At 43.2% G+C, this 19,605-nt stretch overlaps 2 protein-coding genes across 4 annotated transcripts in view; one reads left to right on the top strand and one right to left on the bottom strand.

Moving 5' to 3' along the window:
- The window catches only part of cdc73 (cell division cycle 73, Paf1/RNA polymerase II complex component, homolog), a 42,693-nt gene that overhangs the window by 13,476 nt on the left and 9,612 nt on the right, over window positions 1-19,605 (top strand). For both annotated transcript variants that reach the window (XM_079529928.1, XM_079529929.1), the window contains exons 11-12: window positions 17,056-17,113; window positions 19,231-19,266. In XM_079529928.1, coding sequence (XP_079386054.1) covers window positions 17,056-17,113; window positions 19,231-19,266 — 94 coding nt within the window. The remainder of the gene's footprint in view (window positions 1-17,055; window positions 17,114-19,230; window positions 19,267-19,605) is intronic.
- On the bottom strand, window positions 6,139-11,798 carry LOC306943570 (beta-1,3-galactosyltransferase 2-like). 2 transcript variants are annotated; one of them, XM_079529983.1, is made up of 3 exons: window positions 10,965-11,798; window positions 9,118-9,181; window positions 6,139-7,771 (listed from the first exon to the last, which is right to left on the bottom strand). In XM_079529983.1, the coding sequence occupies exon 3, from the start codon at window positions 7,550-7,552 to the stop codon at window positions 6,260-6,262; it is 1,293 nt and encodes a 430-aa protein (XP_079386109.1). In that variant the 5' UTR covers window positions 7,553-7,771; window positions 9,118-9,181; window positions 10,965-11,798; the 3' UTR covers window positions 6,139-6,259. The 2 variants fall into 2 exon arrangements, with proteins under 2 accessions (XP_079386109.1, XP_079386110.1); XM_079529984.1 differs by lacking the exon at window positions 9,118-9,181.

Here is a 19,605-nt window from a genome sequence, read left to right on the forward strand (position 1 = left end):
AAATGAGTCTAACATTTCAGATTAAACAAATCAGATTCCAATCTGGATGTGGCTCAGATCTGATTCAGGCTGGATTTGGCTGCCAGTGTAATTGGGGCCTAAGAGGCACAACACACATGTGCACCAACAATAAACATTTCCCTCTATCTCTTAATCTGGAGATTAGCTACAAGCTTTTCTTTTTTGTAAAAATGAGAATAAGAACTATGTACACTGTTCAGATGTGCAACTGCAACAGTCTCTCTAATACTGTAGCTTTCCTGCCAAAAAATAAACTCAAACTGCAACATAAACAGGCTACAGCCAAAATAATATAAAATAATAGTTTCAAGGCAATTTATCTGCATGTAGGAGATAACAGACAGAATAATAAGTGTGCAAAGTTCACAACATTAGCAATAAACAAAACATGAATCTATATCTTGTCTGCAGGCCTATCTATTTCAGCTGAGGTAGTGTCTGTGGCCTTTCGAGAGGAGTAGGGAGAGAGAGCAATAAAGTAAAGTGCACAGTATATACAAAAGTAAAAAAACAACATTGCAGCTCAATCTGTAGGCCTGGCTATATCTCCTGCCATTTCAACTGAGGCATTACTTGAGTTGACTTTTAGAATGATAGGGGGGGGGTTAGGATCAGACTCAAAGCTTACTTCTGATTAAGCAGCATGAATGGCAGGTTTGCGTTGCTAAATATAAGCATCTCAGCATTTTTGGCAGTTAACCTGTTCCTCTTCTCATCGATAAGTCCTGCTGTACTGAAAAGACGCTCGCTATCTACGCTTGTGCAAGGTACACAGAGATGGGATCGTGCTGCTTGTGCGAGAGAGGAAAGCGGCCTTCATTGGCCTTGGCTTGATTGTGGTTTGTTTAGTTTCTTTATCTATTTTTACAACTGGCTCTGACAGGTAAAAAGTAATCTGTGGTGATGTTGCGTTGCTGTCAGCAGGTTCATGTTGCCCTGCATCTTCAGCCAACAGTTTATTATACATGGCATGCAAACCAGTCTGTGGTAACCTTCTGTGGGGGCTCGGAGACGCTCACTGCAGAACTCTCCTCACCAACCTGTTGCACCGCTGCAGTGGCTGGGCCCAGGATGTCAGAAAGCAGCCCGAGTATCTGTGGCTTGAGTGCGGTGTTGAAAAAGCTGTCTTTATATACCTTTATTATTAGAAGAAAACAAAAGAAAAACATTACCACTCCGATTGCTCGGGGTTATTTAATCTGTTAAATCATAGCGCCCGGCGGTTTATAGTAGCAGAGCACTTTTACAGACGGACCGGATGTTATCCCGGATGTGGCTGTAGCAGCTAAATGTAGCCAACACATTGATCTTTTCTTAGAATTGGACGGGATGATTTAGATCAAGAGTTATTAACGTTTTAAGATTTTCGGTCTCGTCGGCAAAACGGGTGGAACATTTTCGATGACGTCCCACTGTTACACAACATCGAATGTTGCGCATCAGGCGCTCCCAGGCTGTGGAGCAATGCTATCGGCTTTGATATCAATAACCGCCGTCTTTTTGATAATACTTCGTCCTGGGCGCTGGGTGTTACTAATTGAGAGGACCTTGAACTTCGTCCTGGGCGATCGCGGTGTTAATTAATTCATGATTTGATTTCATAGGTTTTGATTAGTCATGGGCTTGCCTGGCTTATAGCATAGTCCAAATGTGTTTTTACTTTTTATTCTATAGTTTATATTAACTGTTTATTTTCAAATCGAAAATGAGGGATATGCAAACCATCCTACACTACAGTATAGACACATTCAGATACGCATCCCCTGGTCGCAGCAAACATATTTCCTGTAAGCGGAGAAAACATTGCTGCAGTGTAAACAGTCAGCTGTTCTACTACATTGAATGAGGAAGTGACTGATGTTAGTCTGCTCAAATGTTACTCTTTTACCTGCTCTTTACAAAGATGCCCAGAACATCAGGATGAACCTGTGTAGTTTATGGCTGCTCCAACAGTAGTGGCAAAATTCAACTTTGGAGAGAGATGAGCCGGCTGAGACGAGGCAGTGAAAGGTCCTGAAGGATGCATACCGTCTGTCTTACCCAATGAATACAATGCTGCTGTACTTTATAGCCTACCTCATACTTAATACTAAATGCTTAATAATAATATTGTATTACTATTATTAATGAGACATATTACTCAAGACAAGAACAGATCAGTGTTTATTATTATTAAGCATATAAAGTACAGCAGCCTTGTGTTCATACAACAGAAAGATTGGGTAACACTAAGACCGATGTTATGTATCTTTCAGGAGCTTTCACTGCCTCGTCTCAGCCGGCTCATTCTCTCCAAAGTTGAATTTTGCCACTACTGTTGGAGCAGCCATAAACTACACAGGTTCATCCTGATGTTCTGTTCTGTTGGAGCAGCCATAAACTACACAGGTTCATCCTGATGTTCTGTTCTGTTGGAGCAGCCATAAACTACACAGGTTCATCCTGATGTTCTGTTCTGTTGGAGCAGCCATAAACTACACAGGTTCATCCTGATGTTCTGGGCATCTGTTGGAGCAGCCATAAACTACACAGGTTCATCCTGATGTTCTGGGCATCTGTTGGAGCAGCCATAAACTACACAGGTTCATCCTGATGTTCTGGGCATCTGTTGGAGCAGCCATAAACTACACAGGTTCATCCTGATGTTCTGGGCATCTGTTGGAGCAGCCATAAACTACACAGGTTCATCCTGATGTTCTGGGCATCTGTTGGAGCAGCCATAAACTACACAGGTTCATCCTGATGTTCTGGGCATCTGTTGGAGCAGCCATAAACTACACAGGTTCATCCTGATGTTCTGGGCATCTGTTGGAGCAGCCATAAACTACACAGGTTCATCCTGATGTTCTGGGCATCTGTTGGAGCAGCCATAAACTACACAGGTTCATCCTGATGTTCTGGGCATCTGTTGGAGCAGCCATAAACTACACAGGTTCATCCTGATGTTCTGGGCATCTGTTGGAGCAGCCATAAACTACACAGGTTCATCCTGATGTTCTGGGCATCTGTTGGAGCAGCCATAAACTACACAGGTTCATCCTGATGTTCTGGGCATCTGTTGGAGCAGCCATAAACTACACAGGTTCATCCTGATGTTCTGGGCATCTTTGTAAAGTTACTGTTAGTAAAAAGCAGGTAAAAGAGTAACGTTTGAGCAGACTAACTTCAGTCACTTTCCCATTCAAGGTAGTAGAACAGCTGACTGACGTGACTGTACACCACAGCTATGTGCTACAGGAAATAAGTTCGTTGCCACCAGGGCACCCATCTCTGAATGCGTCTATAGCACAAGTTACAACACTATTAACTTTTAAGCATAGCTCCATTTATCAAACAAAGCTAGATGGGCATAATAATCTCTCTCGCACGCACGCACACACACACACACACACACACACACACACACACACACACACACACACACACAGGAATGTTAAGTAAGTAGTTCTCACCTTGGATCGAGGAGTGTTACAGGTGCTCAGATTCAATGGTAAATGGTGCATTTATATAGATTGTACATTACATTCACCCATTCACACGAACATTCATACACCGATTTGAATCCTGAACAGTTTTGGACATGAAGTGTCCACCCCAGAGAGACAATATGTTCGAGGGGAATAATGAGAGAGACTGTGGGCTGGGACTTTTCGCACACCACAGTGGTTATTTTGTATTCTTTCCAGTGATATGAGAAGTTTACGATGTCCTCGGCGTCTGATCTTGGCAGTGTCCAGACTAGTGTCCCATCTCGTGTGTGTTGTGCCGATCATCGCATGGTAGTGCTGCAGCGGCAGCTTGTTGTCCTCCGAGGCATGTTCAATCATGTCGAGCAAGCTGTACAATCGTGTGGCTACATCCATTATCGGTTTATGTACAAGAAGATTTAACATTGTTTGGAGGCCAGCACAGCTGTGGCAGTTGGAACGCTACAGTGGTGGTGGAAAAAATGCTGCTAAACGTCTCTCGATCGAGCAGACGGCTGACGCAGTTTACCTTAAAGCCACTTGCAACTCAAGGTTTAAAGTGCGTGCAAAGCACTTTATGTATGGTATGGGGACACCTCAGCCTCTCACATTTTGTCTGGAACAAGAGTTATGGTGTGATGATTGAGTCCAGTGTGTTGAGTGAAAAGATGCCGTGTCTGTAAGACAAAACTTTTAATTTCTCATTCTGGTGTCATAATTTGAGCTGTGACTGTAATGTAGCTCGTAGAGTACTCATCTGTAGTCAATATGATACACTCTGCTATTTGAAGCTCTACTCTTTAGTATTTGTCTCTTGGTAGAGCTGGTAGCACTGTTGCGGCCACAATGGAATTTGGAATTTACTCACCACCTAAATCCATTGTTGTCAACCACAGAAAAGTCAATATATTTGCTGCTGCATCTGGTAATTTATTCAGATCTCTGGGGCTGTTATGGGGAAGTGGGGCTCTGATCTGTTCTTTGTACTCGAGCAGCTCGTTGGGTTGAAACCCGCTGGACGTGTGATGTGGTTATGCATGTACATGTAATGTGATTATATAATATATTGTTTTGCATGTTTTGCATATCATGAGGATTCCAGTTTCAGCCTTCACCTTTGTGCATAATGCTTACTTGTTTCTGAGTTTGTGCTGTTTGCGTACCTCCACATTGGTGTGCACACGGGCACCTTTCAAACGGATGCAGAAACGATTTTTTTTAGCTGTTGAAAAGAGTGTGTGTGTGGTGTGTGTGTGTGTGTGTGTGTGTGTGCTTATTTTTACAACTTGATTGACTGTTGAGAGCCCAGCGTTTAGGTGCATATACCTCCATAGATTGATTACTTTATAAACAGTTTGCAGAAAAAAGCACAGCAACGTAGCCTACAGTTCAATACAAGGCCTGCAATACAAGAGGATTTTATAATCCAAGAAAGCACTATGGCTTGTTTCCATTAGGGTAAGGGGTCCTTCATATTAAATTAATCTGAACATTAAAGAGACAACATTTGTCACCACAACCATATCATTCATCAACCAGAACCGTTAAGAGGGATCTGGTAAGGATCCGGAACTGTTAAAATCCTAACTAATCCCAACCCTACTTCTAATCTATTCAACAGGGCTCATGTCAACTTTGGCTACTAAGCTAGCAGCAACTGTTTGATTTGGCTCAGTGGCCAGATGATAACATGAATGTCTGATGCACTTTGGATAACTGCTGGCCACAGCCCACAGAATGATCCGTCTCCAATACCATGGCCTTCTATCGAGCAGTTGTGAAATGTTGTTGCAAAGCTGAGGTGCCCCTCAATGCGTTCCCCTCCTTTTTTCACTACCAGTTGTCGATTTTGTGATTTGGACTTCCTATCTGAACACTTCCACTCTTGAAATAACACTTCAGTGACGTTGGCCATTTGATATTTGACTGTTTATTTGGCACTGACAATAGCTTCTGTAAACCGTACCATAGCTTTCTAGTTCGTTTCTTACATGTGTATCTTGTCCCGTATACATATAAACTCTGAAGGCTCAATGCAGGCTTTGATAAACGATTTACAACTTCAGATTATTGACACATCACAAGTTTAACACAATGGGTGAAATTATTTTGTGCAAGCTTTTTGTGCTGGTTTGTAAAAAGCTGGTTTGTGCAGAATCTGTGGAATGACACATTATAAATCTGCTTTCATTCTACGACATTCATTTTTTGGCATTTACACAATACATAAAGAGGTTTATAGAAAATTGAATGATTTTCTTTTCTCCTTTTCTAAATCTTGAAACGGGGCCCTTGGTACCCAATGGTATAGCTTTGTTTCTTACTACTTGACTCTTTCCCAGTGTATATTAACTCTCATGGCTCAGTGCAGGCTTTGATAAACAACTTGAGTTCATATTATTTTTGTCACATCACAAGTTGGCAACCAGGTATAAAACAGTGGGTGTAAATATTTTGTGCAAGCCTTTTGTGCTGGTTTGTAAAAAGCTGGTTCGTACAGAATCTGGAAAATACAGAACAATTGTCTTTCATTACACAACATTAATTTTGTTTGGAGTTAACAACATACATAAAGAGGGATTCATAGAAAACTGACATAGCTGCAACATGTAATGATTTGCTTTTTTTTTCTTCTTTTTTTTACCTCAAGCTTGAATCGGGGACCTTTATGCCAAGCTCAGAACATTAAGTGTACAAATATCAATCTGCAATATATCCGAAAACATGTACAGTATATTGTGAGTTTCATACAGTGATTTTCATGTCCAGTGCTATCCCAACCTCGCAGTAATCGGCGCTCTCTGACCATTGAGCCTGCTCTGGTGAGGTCTTCCCTGCTTGTCCTTGGTGGTGTTGATGCAGGCGCTGTGCTTGTTGCTCTGCAGGTGGTGCCAGTACTTGAGCAGCTCACTGGGATGAAACCCGTGGGACGTGATCAGGTGGCTGTACTTGCAGCTGGAGTAGGAAACTCGCCAGTGGTTGAACAGGAACTCGTTGGGTGGCGGCGTGGGCTCTATCCGTAGCTTGGCCAGGCAGATCCCCACGTACACATCCTCCAAATGCAGGCGGCGAATTCTCAGAGAGGCTCGATAGATTTTCGCGGCCAGGTCTGCGGAAAACACGTAACCCGTCCCGGAGCAGAAAGTGGGGTACTTCTCGCTTGGGTACTGTTCCGGGGGCATGTACCACTTGCTGTTTTTGTTTCGGTTAGGTGCGTATCCCCTCATATTATTTCCCGTGAAGTAGTTCTTCTTGGGATTCAGTTCGGGTCTGAGCAGCTTGTGGATGAGGTAATCGGTGTTGACGAACATGTCGCTGTCGGTTTTCATTACATAGCTGGCCCGTGGACAATGCATGGCCACCCAGTTCATCCCCATCAGTGTCTTTATAGTCAGGTTGTTGTAGGTATCCAAGAAATCCTGCTGAAGGATGTCGTGGTGCCTCAGGCTCTCAGACTCCAAGGTCCTCTGCTGTAGGCGCCCCAGCTCTCCTTCATTCGCCCCCAGCAGAAACAGCCGGATGAATCCTAGGCCTGGAGCAAGGCTCCCATTTCCCCACGTCTGCCGTATGGCGTCCCGCGCCTCTACTCGACGAGCCTCGGTGGCTATCAGCAGCACCAGGAATGGTGGTGGTTTTCCCTCTGGGCATTTGTTTGCCTCGTTAATGATGTAGGGGTGCGGCCCAGGCGATAGCACGCCACTTGGGCCACCCTCTTCACTTTGGCTGGCATTGGCTGCCAGAGAGTTCTCCAGACCTGCCTCCCCCCGAGGAGAGGAGTCGTCATCGGCATCTTGCCGGGAGCTGGCGTTGTTGCCGTCCATGTTGATGGTCGGCTGTGGAATGATCACGAACCGCCACAGGGGCTGCTGGTGGCTCTGGTTTCCTTTTGCCTTGGAGTGTGGCCCGCTGCCTCCATGGTCCACGGGATGCTCTCTCCACCACGGCGACCCCGCGAGGCCCGGCAACCAGTCCCGATGGACCAGAAAGACCACGACCCCCAGGAGCGAGAGGAAATACAGTAGCCCAGCGATGTGCGTACAGCAGTGGCGTCTCCTCCACTGCATGGCGTCCAGCGGCTGCGTGCGTGATCTTGAATCCACTTGGACCACAGTCGAGTTGGTCAGGGAAGTTGCAAGCAGCTTCTCATAGATGCAGAAACTGTGGAGAATATGTGACGGTAGTTCACCCAAGGGGCTTTTGATGTCCGTGTTTTCCGGGTTTCACCTGGAACCGTTATTGGCTCATATTGATTTGCTCCAAGGCCAATCTCCAGGAATGTGGTCCTAATGGGAGAAAAGGAGAGGGCATACTATAAAAGGCATGACAGTGACATTTTGACTAAAACATGAAAGTACTACAAGTAGGCAATTCAAAGGCCAGACCCATTCCCTCACTGCCCTAACGCTCTTGGCCCCTGTCTGCTCATGTGCACATTTCAGTGAGGAACCTAGGTGTCCATTTGGACAGCTCCTTGACCTTTTACAAACAAGTTTGCAATGTGTTGAGGGGCAGTGTTTATCAGCTTAGAGATTGTTAGCAAAGTTAAAGCCGGTCTTGACATGTAAGGATCTGGAAATAGTCATTGCTTCTCGACTTGACTATTGTAACTCACTGTACCTGGGGCTGACACAGTCCACCCTCTCCCATTTACAATGCAGCAGCTAGACTGCTAACGGGTACAAATAAACATGAGCATATTACTGTACACCCGTTCTAGCCCAATTGCATTGGCTACCCGTGAAATATCAAATTACTGTGTTTAATGTGTTTATAGCTGTAAATGGCCTGACCCCACTTTACATCTACGTCCTATCGTCTATCTCTCCATAGTGTCTCAAGCGTTGATGGTTTCAGATTAATTCAGCTCTTGTCACTTATCCACGTAGTAATCGACAGCACATTGTACCTGAGTGATGTAGAGCTGACTGCAGTAGTCCATGTCTAAATTCTCGAAGGAATTGGTTCACCTGCTGAGTGGTTGTCACACTTGTCAGAATGTGCTTTTAAATGAGCCGTCAGGTGTCAGATGGAATTTCTGTTATTAGTTTAGTTAGCGAAATGGGACTAGTGAAAGAGAAAAATCTTAAATGTGTCCAATATTCTAATTTTGGAAAAAATATTGAATAAGCGATGATTGAAGCTAAGAGCATCTACTGCTGTACTCACTAGTCTATTTCAGTGGTTCCCAAACTTTTCAGGTCAAGAACCAAAAGAGAGATTAGACGTTTGTCCAGGACCCTAACTACTGAAAATAGATCTACAAGCTTGTAGATTGGCCATTTGTACTACTTTCTAATTATTATTTTTATATATATATTTCTTAGATTTGTTCGTTTTAAAATGTATAAAATGATTTATTTTAAGATAATGGGTTTTTTTACTCGTCGTGACTCACAAATGGGTCCCGACCCACTGTGTGGGAAACGGTGGTATATTCGATTTTGTTGTGAAGTTGGTTCTGTAGAACGGCTACTTTTCCCCTCTTTTAATATTTATTGGTTTGGTTGATTTTAAAATGGACTGACCTTGACATTCACAAGATGGCATCACATTTCCACCATGCTAGTAGCACTGTAGACACTGCTGAAGCCTACAACATTCAGTAAATGATATGAGAAACAGCCCGTACCTTAACCTGATGTCTGGTCCAGCGTCGTGAATGAACTCTGATGTGCTGTATGAATTTTGGCCTTCTGAAAAAGGAAAAGAAAAGGTGTAGATAAAATCCGTATAGCCATCTACTATGCAAAACTTCTGCTAGTAGTTAAATGAAGCTAAATGTGATTGTTACTTCCTCCTTCATCCAAACAGGACAGGGCTATAGGCCTACCAAAGTGTGCCTGTGATGTCTGTGTAGCTCCATGAGGAGTGTGAGTCATTGAGTGTGAGTGGAGATTGATTCGAATCAAGATACATGTTTGGACTTTGGAGGATTTAGCAGGTGTTGGGCATTTACCTAATCAGGCCTAGGCTGGGGTTGCTATGGTGATCAATTGGCTCAACACTGGTCCAGTGGTCATCATTTAAAAGATGGAGTTAGTAACCAAATGGACCCTTATTAACTCAAGAGTTAAAATTAGAGTTAAGCATCTACATCAGGTGTTCCCAAACTTTTTTGACTTAGGTACCCCTTGGGGGGGAAGATCTTTTTTATTTGTAGGGTTCATTAAAATTTTATTTTTTATTTTTATTTATTTTTTGGGGGGGGGGCTTATCAATTAATCGATTATCGATTAATATTGAATTATGCTAATCGATTTTCATTTTTGACACATTTACACATCCCTAATGAATATGTAATTAAATAACGTAACCCTAAATAGCCCTAAGTAAACTAACGTAAAGTAGTAAAGTATTCCTAAATGCAAATGAAGCAAACTTGATTCTTCTGTCATGTTGAGAATATGGTATGATATGGGTTTTCATTCAAACCATTCTCAAGGATTTAACCTCATAAATGCAAATAACCATTGATCGTATCCAATAATACATATAATATCTGTAAACTTTTTGTTTTTGTCTTGAAAGCAAACACTTTATTCTGATTTATTCTTGAAATAACTCACAAATTATTGTGCAGTACAACAATTCTGTGTAAAACATTGTCTGCTGGATTCTAAGAAACGTCTCCACCCTCAAAGATGTTCCTCCCCTCTTCCTCTTATGTGTTATCGGAGTTTACGTAGCCCCTTAAAAAGTTCAACTTAAATTCATTAAAAAGGCCTTAAAAAGACTTGTAAAAATGCCAGATGAGAAACATGAATGACGGATGGAAAAACAGGATTTAGGGTTTATTTAGCTTGTGTTTTATTTGTGCTTTTTTGTAAGTGATAAATTGGTCTTACTCTTATCCACTTAAACCACTTAAAATGTAGTTCAAATCTGTGAACGACAGCTGTTATATTACACTAAATCTCTTTGAAAATAGTCTATTTACAAGCTAGCAACGCATCTCATTGCAACACGTTGTGAGCTTGTTAATCAGCAGTCTTTCCCAAATGTCTCTCCCCCCAGATTAATGATGCGAGGATTCAAGTAGTTAAATGTAATTCTGAGTGGCATTAAAAACTCTTAAATCTAACTTGCCTAAACCTGCAGAAACACAGTAAAACACTGCTTTATGCTAAATGCACTTCTACACTCTGCTTCCCAACAGTGCAGAATCTTGATAAGAAATGTCTGTAGAATGGTCAGCCTATGTTCTGTTTGTGGGCCACTAAGCCCCCCTGGAGTGATGTGTGTCCTCTCACATTCTACTGAATTACACACAACCCTCTTAAAGGACCCCCAGAGACAAAGAACTGTTTGTGAGAGCTCACAGAAGCACTGAAAAGACTTATGTTCGGCTCTCATGGACGCGTCAACTGAAATGAAAAGAAGCATTTCCTTTCCCAGCCATGTGAACGTACATGCACTTGGCATGCAAGCGTGAGAGGAAAAAAGGCCTTCAGATTTGGAACTGTCTCTCTTACATACCTTGGTATCGGGTCGCCCACCACCACAGACCCGAAACAGTCGTTTGTAGCATGCACTACACACACGTACACACACGCCTGTTTCAGCTTGAATCACGGTTCCTCTTCCCCAATTGTCCTCGGACTTGGTGAATCATAGCCGGTCGCGTGTTGTGCCTCGATGTTGTGGATCCGCTACTGCTTCACTGACATGTACGGGCTTGATAACCCAAGTCCTCATCCTTTTATTCCTCTAGAATGACTAAGTCCCCGTCTGCTCAGCCAACCAGCTCATCATTATCATTCAAACGGAACATGTTTTTCTTCTTTGCCGGGTCCTCTTCCTGACACGCACAGCTCCCTACCAAAATGCAAGCGCATATGTGCGTGGCCATACATGTGTCTGAGAGCTCTGGTGTTGCAATTTCTTGCTCTGCCGCGGTGCATCGTCCCTGGAGGCTGTGCTTGCAGAGTTTTGATGCTAGCTTGTGCTGTTGGCTGCCACCTCTCCAGGAAAAGAGTGGGCAAGACGGTGTGCTGATCTCGACTCGCTCACAGAGCCCAGGGCGTCCGGGGTCCTCTGGCTGTGCTGTGGTTGTTGCCTCGTGCACCGAGGCAGGGCAGATGAACGTAGCGGCTGGGTGTATGTGCGTGTGTGCGTTGTAGCAGCCACCCTCTGTCTCTGCTGCTGCTCATCCTCCTGTGCTGCCTGCACCCACCGCCTTCTCGTTTGCTCTTGCTTTTCCTTCCTTCCCCGTTAACCTCTCCTCTTATGTGCTTCCTTGCTCGTATTTTATTTTTTCTGTCATGTCGTTTTTTTCCCCCTCGTATCTCCCTTCCTCCACCCCTCCTCGCACTCTCCCCCTCCCTCCAATTTTGATGGATTTGCCTGCTATTGGGCGCGCGCAGTGTGTGTGTGTGTGTGTGTGTGTGTGTGTGTGTGGTTGTCGCCTGTATTCCGGAGGTGAGCGGCTGGTGAGAGGCTTAAGACAGCTGTGGGGGGAGGTGGGGTGGTGGTTGAGAGCTAACGCTGTGCGTCTGGGTTCTGACGGACAGCTCCTGCCTCTGCCTCAGTGATGGTACACTCTACCCCCCCCCCCCCCCCCCCCCAATCCACCACCACCAACACATCACACCATCTCTACCGCTTACGAGCTGCTGTTGCTACTGTTTCCGCCTGCTTTGTGGGAAGCTGAGGCGAGCGGGGGTTGGGCTCATGACCTATTTGTATTCACTCCCACCCCTCAGTAAGAGGAACTAGAGGATATCTCCACTTTGCGTGTGGTGAAAAGTGCGAGGGGTGTCGGGTGGGGGGATTGGGTGCGATGGTCTCCTCATCGACACTTCCACGGGGGCCATTATGCTGGAGCAGTGCTATCGGCTCCCCCGGCACCCATTTGGAGCGGTTCCAAACCTCAGGCTTGATAATTTCTCCCCTGTGTAGTCACCGTTCAAGCCGTATTGTTTTCACCATTGTGTAATATCTGCCTTTCCAGCAGTATTTCACAATTGATAGGAGGTGGGGTATATGGCATGCCCCCCCCCCCCCCCCCCCCCAATTGTTTCATCCTTACTATGGTGCCTTGCTGTATTTATAAACCAATTTGCAGAAGAATTGATTTCTGATTCGTTTTTTCTTTTGTTTGTTTTATACTATAACCACTTGCGTTTTACATACTGCATAATAATGAATCTACAATGAAAAAATAGTGTTGACCACTTTAACCCTTGCGTCCTTGGATGTGACGCGACACCATCGTAATGGTGTCAGGATTCTCTTGGTACGTACCACTTATTTTCAACATTTTAACATTTTACTATGTCATTAATATACCTTCGAGTTGTGTGGAAATAATAATGTCTCCCCATTCTGTGTTGCCAGTCTGAAAAACATCAGTAACATTATGAAGTACATCTCACATCACAAAGATGTAATTCTTAATGTTACTGATGTTTTTCAGACCTCCAGTTCTAGGCAACACAGAATTGGGAGACATTTTTATTATTTCCACACAACTCTAAGGTATATTAATGACATAGTAAAATGAGTGGTATTCCCCTTTAAGGTCAGATAAGGAAAAGGAAATGGCCAGTAATCTACTATCAAGTGAGAAGAGATAATATAATAAAATAGTAAAGGAAAGAGAAAGATCAATGATTCAAAATGGCTAATCTACACTCTCAAACTAAAGAGTTGCCACCCACATGAAATGATGCAATGCTTGCTGCGGCTGCTGTCTTGGAGTGCTTGTGTCCTTGTCACCCGTCCTTGGAGAGAGACAGCTGTCGCCGGCGGAGGTGGAAGGGACATGTGTCTAACTTCCCCTTCCTCCGTGTGGAAAGGTGGTGTGTTGAGACTGAGAGCGGGTTGAGAGAAGCTTGAGAGCTGTGGACGAGGCGTCCAATACGTTCGAGAGAGAGAGAGAGAGAGGGCTGGCTGACCAACCCTTTTTGTATGATGAAGATGAAGTCCTCCTTATCATCCTGTAGGCAGGACTAGGCAGCTGTGGGGAGCAACTCCCCCCTTTTCCTAACTAATATAAAATGCTTATAATTAACTTATTGGTACCTTTCTTAGGAACACAAGATTTGGATTCAGCATGAATTTAGACTTATCAGGGAGGGTCCAGGTGGTTGAACTGGACATTGGTTCTATAGGTGTTGTCTTGTTGTACAATTTAGGCATTTAGCAGGCTTTCTTAATCCAGAGCGACTTACATTAAGCAAGAACAAAAGCATGGCAATACATCACATACATAAAAAGTAGTTATCATGAAACATGCGTAAGCTAAGAACGTAATAGTGGAATATCTATATAATGAAACTATACATAAAAGCTATACGTATATACTATACATATATACTATGAAGTGCTATGGCTACATAAAATGCAATTCTAGTGCTGTCTACGTAACATGCTATAAGTCTGTATAAAATGCTATCTAAGTCTACATAAAGTGCTATCTAAGGGGCTAGGGCAAGTGCTACGGGCCATGATGGAGTCTGAAAAGGTGGGTTTTCGGAACATTGGGAGTGAGGATGCAGTTCTGATTGTAATGGGATTTCATAGTTTTGGAGCCAGAAGGGAGAAGAGTTTGGGACGTGTGGAGCGTTGTCCCAGTGTTTTTAGTGAGGGTACTGTACTGGGTTCAGGTGGTTGAATTGGACATTGGTTATATAACCAGGTGTCTTGTTAGGCTGTTCTCGGATCAGTGTGGTATTGGTTCTATACCAGGGGTCTATGTTGATTTACTTAGGGGAGTTTTCACGCATACACACGTGTGTGTGTGTGTGTGTATGCGTGAACTCCCCTAAGTAAATCAACACTTAGGGGCTGCCTACTAAAAATCATACTGTGGTGGCTAGTCAGGGCTGAAATTATGGTTAAACTAAAATGTCAACAGTTTTTGTTGACTAAAACTAGACAAATAAATGTAAAGTTTCTTGGACTAAAATACTCAACTTTTAGTCGACTAAAACGTGACTCAATTAAAAATGATGAGTTTTACTAAATATAGGGTACGTTCGGAACTTGGGATATAGGCCCACTGAGCGCACTGCCTATACAAACTAATAGGCCAGTGCGCTCCCGGTGTGCATTTCCAAACGCACCCATGATGAAAAAAAAACTAACGGCGGTGATTGGAACTTGACTGAGACTAAATTGAAAACTAGCTAAGCCCCCCTGAGGCCCCCTAATTATTGGCTAAACACTAAGGTTGTATTGATAATTCAACAATTTAATGACGTGACGTGACGTGACGTGACGTGACGTGCGCCTACATGTGCACAGAACAGCTATAGTCAAGTGTATGAGTCAACTCATGACAAATTAATTAATTCAAACGACCATAAAACAACAGTAACAACAACTGGAGTTTGATTGATTGATTGAAAATTGTATTAACAGTTTGCAGAATTACAGTACATTTCAAGCACAAACTCAATACAAAGGCTGTTAACTGTGAGTGGACGACCCAATTAAGCATTACACTTGTTTACAACAGGGTCCACCATGTTCAATTCATCAAAACATTTAGAGACGTACAAATAGACACTTCTATATAGACAAAGAACAGTACAGGAATTCATCATATTGGAGGTAAAAAGGGAAAAGAAACATATACAGTGAGGGGAAAAAAGGGGGGGCGGTGGGGGGGGATTCAGATTTTACGGGGCCAGTTTCGAATTGCAGCCGTCCGTAGGTGCCCTTTGAGAGCGGTTTTGAAGGAGTCAAGGGATTCGCATGTCTTAATGACTGTTGGTAGGGCGTTCCACATTTTGGTGGCATAGGAGCGAAAATAATTTAGTCCCTTGTTTGTGCCGAATCTGGGTTGAACATGATTCGTTGCACTCCCTCTGGTGTTGTGGGTGTGGACTTCGTTAACATTAAGGAAGTATCTACACAGGTACATGGGTATCTTGGTGGAGTATCGAATCTTGTGGACCAGACCCATTGCAAGATGCTGTACTCTGTCGCCGACCCTAAGCCATGCCAGTCTGTCAAAGTGGGCAGGGGTGAGGTGGGTTCGGGGGGTGAGGAGTGTGTTGTTGTTACTAGCACCATGTGTTGATAATCTACTAGTTTCCGACGTGTCAATTTCTAAATATCGGTTTCGATATATGTTTGCAGTTAATTGCCAGAAGGGCTTTATGCATTGAGTTGTGTGTATACTAAGTTACAGCTTAGAACACTCCTGTGAATCAGTCTGCTGATAAACTCTGGCCTGTTGCTATAAGGAAATGCAGAGAGAAAATGGGAAGCAGTGAATTAAAGAATGGGTATAAATAGAGTAGTTGGCAGATGTGTTATTGCGATTTCCTTGGGATCGAGATCTCTAATGCGGTGACAAGATTTGCAAATGTGACTGCTCAAGCATGAAGTTTGATTTGGTGTGGTTTCATTAAAGACCTATTCCTCAAACTGCCCAAACATCATCTTTTCTGTTTGATTAATAGACACATTTTGACATGTGTTTTGGAAGCTTAAAATCCTGGTATCCTGGAGTTGGCCTGCACCACACGCTCTGATACAAGAGTGTTTTTATTCATATCAAGCGGCTTACGTACTCAACACCACTCACTATATCACTTGAGTGTCATTCTCGGTGTCACTTGGCCCCGCGCTGACTCTGCCAGCGTGTTCCTGACCGTATCGGCATTTAGTAACAGTTGCCGGGGGAGGGTAGCTGGACTGCCGGTCAGCCCACGGCTGCGTTATTTTCCAAAGGTCCTGTGCGAGTGTGCGCTCCAGCCTGTGGGAATGTCACTGAATGATAGATTACAACTAGACCGCAGGGGTGTGACCCTCAGCATTGCCCCCTTCATCTTTCTCACGCAGACAGACACACACACACACACACACACACTTAATTTCCCCGAGGGGAATCAATAGTGCCCTGTAGGAAAATGGGAGGATGAGCAACAAATTGGTAAAGCGCTGCAAACCTCCATATTTCATAAGCAGAATTCTATGAATACGGAACGAGGGAGGTGTGTTGCCTTTTTAAATAAAACTCCCCCTGGACAGAGCATCACATCTGTTCTTAGTTCTCCTTAACTTGCATATCATCCTAAAGATGATACTGAAAGAGGCATTTTTTCTCCTAAATAGTTAACATTGGATTTCAGTACGATACTTTTTTTTGCTTTAAATTTTTGCATTAAATGTAATGTTTCTGTGGACACATCCCACAGTTAATTTAGATTGAATGACCTATAGGGACCTTAAGCTACCTAAAGTCCATACGCAAGATTTGCGTATCCACATGCCGGCTCAATGCTCATTGAAGTGATTAATCTTGTCCAATCGCAAAGTTGCAAGGCATTTCACACTTTGCGAGTGTGGACTGTCCAGTTGCAAATTCACTGTTTTTTTTTTTAGTTTCTGTAGAATTGCTGTAGAAGCCTGGAGTCAGGTTACGCTTTAGGCACCACCCACTTCATACATATTTCATATCTGAGATCTGCTTTTATTTGCATTTTATTTATTTATGGAGTACACACTGCAGTAACAACGGCAGTAAAAGACTACTCCCCAAGGATATGTAAGCCTTTTTTTATGCTACTCTGTTAAAAGTGTGTGTGTTTGTTTGTTTGTGTGTGTTCTGCAGGAGGGAGCGTCTGCCAGGAAGGCCCAGACTCCAGCTCTGCAGCCCGTCCCCCGTCCAGGTCAGTAGCTCAGTACCACCACAGCAGGGTTTCTCAAAGTGGGTGCTATGGCACCTACGGCAGTGGTTCTCAACCTGTGGGTCAGGACACCCAGGAGGTTCCCCCACATGATTTTTGTAGGGGTCCCCAGGACCAGAAAGACCATACTGCATCAAAAGTAATAAACAATCTCTACTATATTGGCTCAGGGACACTTTGACACCGGTGTCCATTCCGGTTCCCAGGTGACCTCTGCTCACTCAGCTACTGCCGCATATCTGTCGTCCTCTATTCCCCATGCAGCAAAATATAGAATTTACATATCAGAACGCTTCGCGGAGCACAAGTAACACACTAAAATCACTAAATGGTTTAGTTTGATTTTTTCCTCTGAAATAGTTCCATTAGAATGTCAAAGGTTGTCACTGCTAAACAACATTCTGTGTACTTGCATGTAATGAATGCTTTCCTATCCATCGTTTTACCTTTCACCGGGGGCGCTTGGCGAGTACATGTGATGGAATGTATATTAGGTATGAAGCTGCTGGGAAAGACACTTGACCAACTTAAACCCTATATGCTTCATCATACTGTATGACAAAGAGCCAATCAACAAGCCTACAACAGATACTAGTCTTTCGGTGGTGGTGAACCCTGAAAGGTCACGTCCTCCAGCTATCCATTGCTGGAAACCTTCAATCCCAGTCTTTGTGCTGTGATGAATCCTGCCTCTTATTCGCCTCTTCCATTGCAGCACTGACCCTAAGACACTGCACCCGTGCTTTGTTTAGAAGTCTGCATGTGTGTGTGCGCAGTTATGTAAGACTGTGTGTTTGTTTGTTTTTCCTTGATAAACAGGGTTGATGTAAAGTCTGTGACACGGCATCACTGACAAAACCGTGAAACATGAAAAGAGTTAAACCTTTTTGCGTTTCTTCATCTCATTTCGGAAGGTCTGTGCCACACGTCAACGCTCCAAAAATAGCCCTGAGAGACACGTCAACAAGTTTTGACGCCTCCAGTGTGGCTGCAGCAGCCCTTGTAAACAATGAGCTTGTTTTGCTAACCCGTGCGTCAGTGTGTTGGGGCTTTAAAATATCATTTGGAGGAGTGAAGGAAAACGGAAAGTTACCCGCAGAAATAGAAGTAGAACACAATTAGTATTTTGTTCAAAGTTATATTTTGTACTTTTTTTTTATTATCATTTTTTATTTTAGTTTTTCCTCACGCATATTTCCCATTACTAATATTGTGTTCCAAAGTTTGTTATTTTGTTTGTTTTGGCATTTGTTATGGTTTCAGCTCAAGGGGGTCTCCAATACAATGTCTGTAAGGGATTGCTCATCTGATCATCACCATACCCCCTGGTATACCTGCAATAATGGCTTTCTTATCTGATTTATGTGTTTGTGTTGCTTTTCCGTCCTGCGTTATTAATAATCCAGGAGGCCTCCAGCGGAAAAAAAGCTGCGTATATAAAATCATTACTGTTCCATGTCCTCCACGGGAAAATGATTACACCGGGTGCAAGCAGTGAACAAGCAAATGTGTTTTGTAAGACCGCAGGTTGTGTAGGTTCCTCTGTTCACTTCACTTTGACCACATTAACCCTGGCGTCACGAGTTTGGCCCCACACATTTTTATTTTTTATTTTTTTTACTATTCAAAAACAGGAAATAGCATATACAATAACATATCGTTGATGTCGGGCAGAAACCTTGTATCTCCATATTTCTTCTCTACTTTTTTCCCCAGTAAATTAATGTTCTACTTGTACTTCGTCGTACAAGACTTAAATAGCCGTTCTACAAGCTCACAACATGTCACATAATGATATCTGGAACTTGTAGATCTGCTGTATTTGGAAGGAAGAAGGGGAAAGTGGTTTATATAATATAAACATTTAACAAATCGAAAGGTATTAACAATCGCTTATGACTAAATATTAACTACATTAGATCCATTGGAACACAGGTTAATTTTTTCCATTTGATTAAAAGTAACAGGTCTGGACGTACAAAAGGTTCACCCGACAGCGACAATATGTGACAGTAGTTGGCGCAGCATGGTGGGTTATTTCAGTTCAACAATTTATGTGTACATGTGTGCTTTTCTCTCTCTTCCTCTTCCGTCTCCAGTTTCACAAGCCAGACCTCCGCCAAATCAGAAGAAAGGTACTGTATGCATCGTTTTAACGGCGTGGTTATAGATGGAACTGTATGGTTACTGTTCAAAGATGGCCATTGATTTATGGCAAACTATCAATTCTCATTGACAACTGTGACCTCTTTTTCTTTTCTGTTTAACCCCTGGCCCTTTAGTTTTTGTTTGCATGGATTCAAGTTTTCATTCGCCATGACTGATTCCAGTATGGCATTGGAATTAGAATGGGTCAAACTTGCAAAAGAATACATGTTCTGTAGCTTAACTTGTAAATCCTTCCATAAAACCTTAATGGTCTCAGATATTTCAGAAAAGCAAAAATGTAAAGCTTCAATCTTATTTAGGGAAAT

The sequence above is a fragment of the Electrona antarctica genome (genome assembly GCF_951216825.1).
Source record: "Electrona antarctica genome assembly, chromosome: 19".
Taxonomy (NCBI): domain Eukaryota; kingdom Metazoa; phylum Chordata; class Actinopteri; order Myctophiformes; family Myctophidae; genus Electrona; species Electrona antarctica.

What these genes read in the sequence shown, in the direction of transcription:
- LOC306943570 (XM_079529984.1), bottom strand. Translation starts at nt 7,552, where the DNA reads ATGCAGTGGAGGAGACGCCACTGCTGTACGCACATCGCTGGGCTACTG.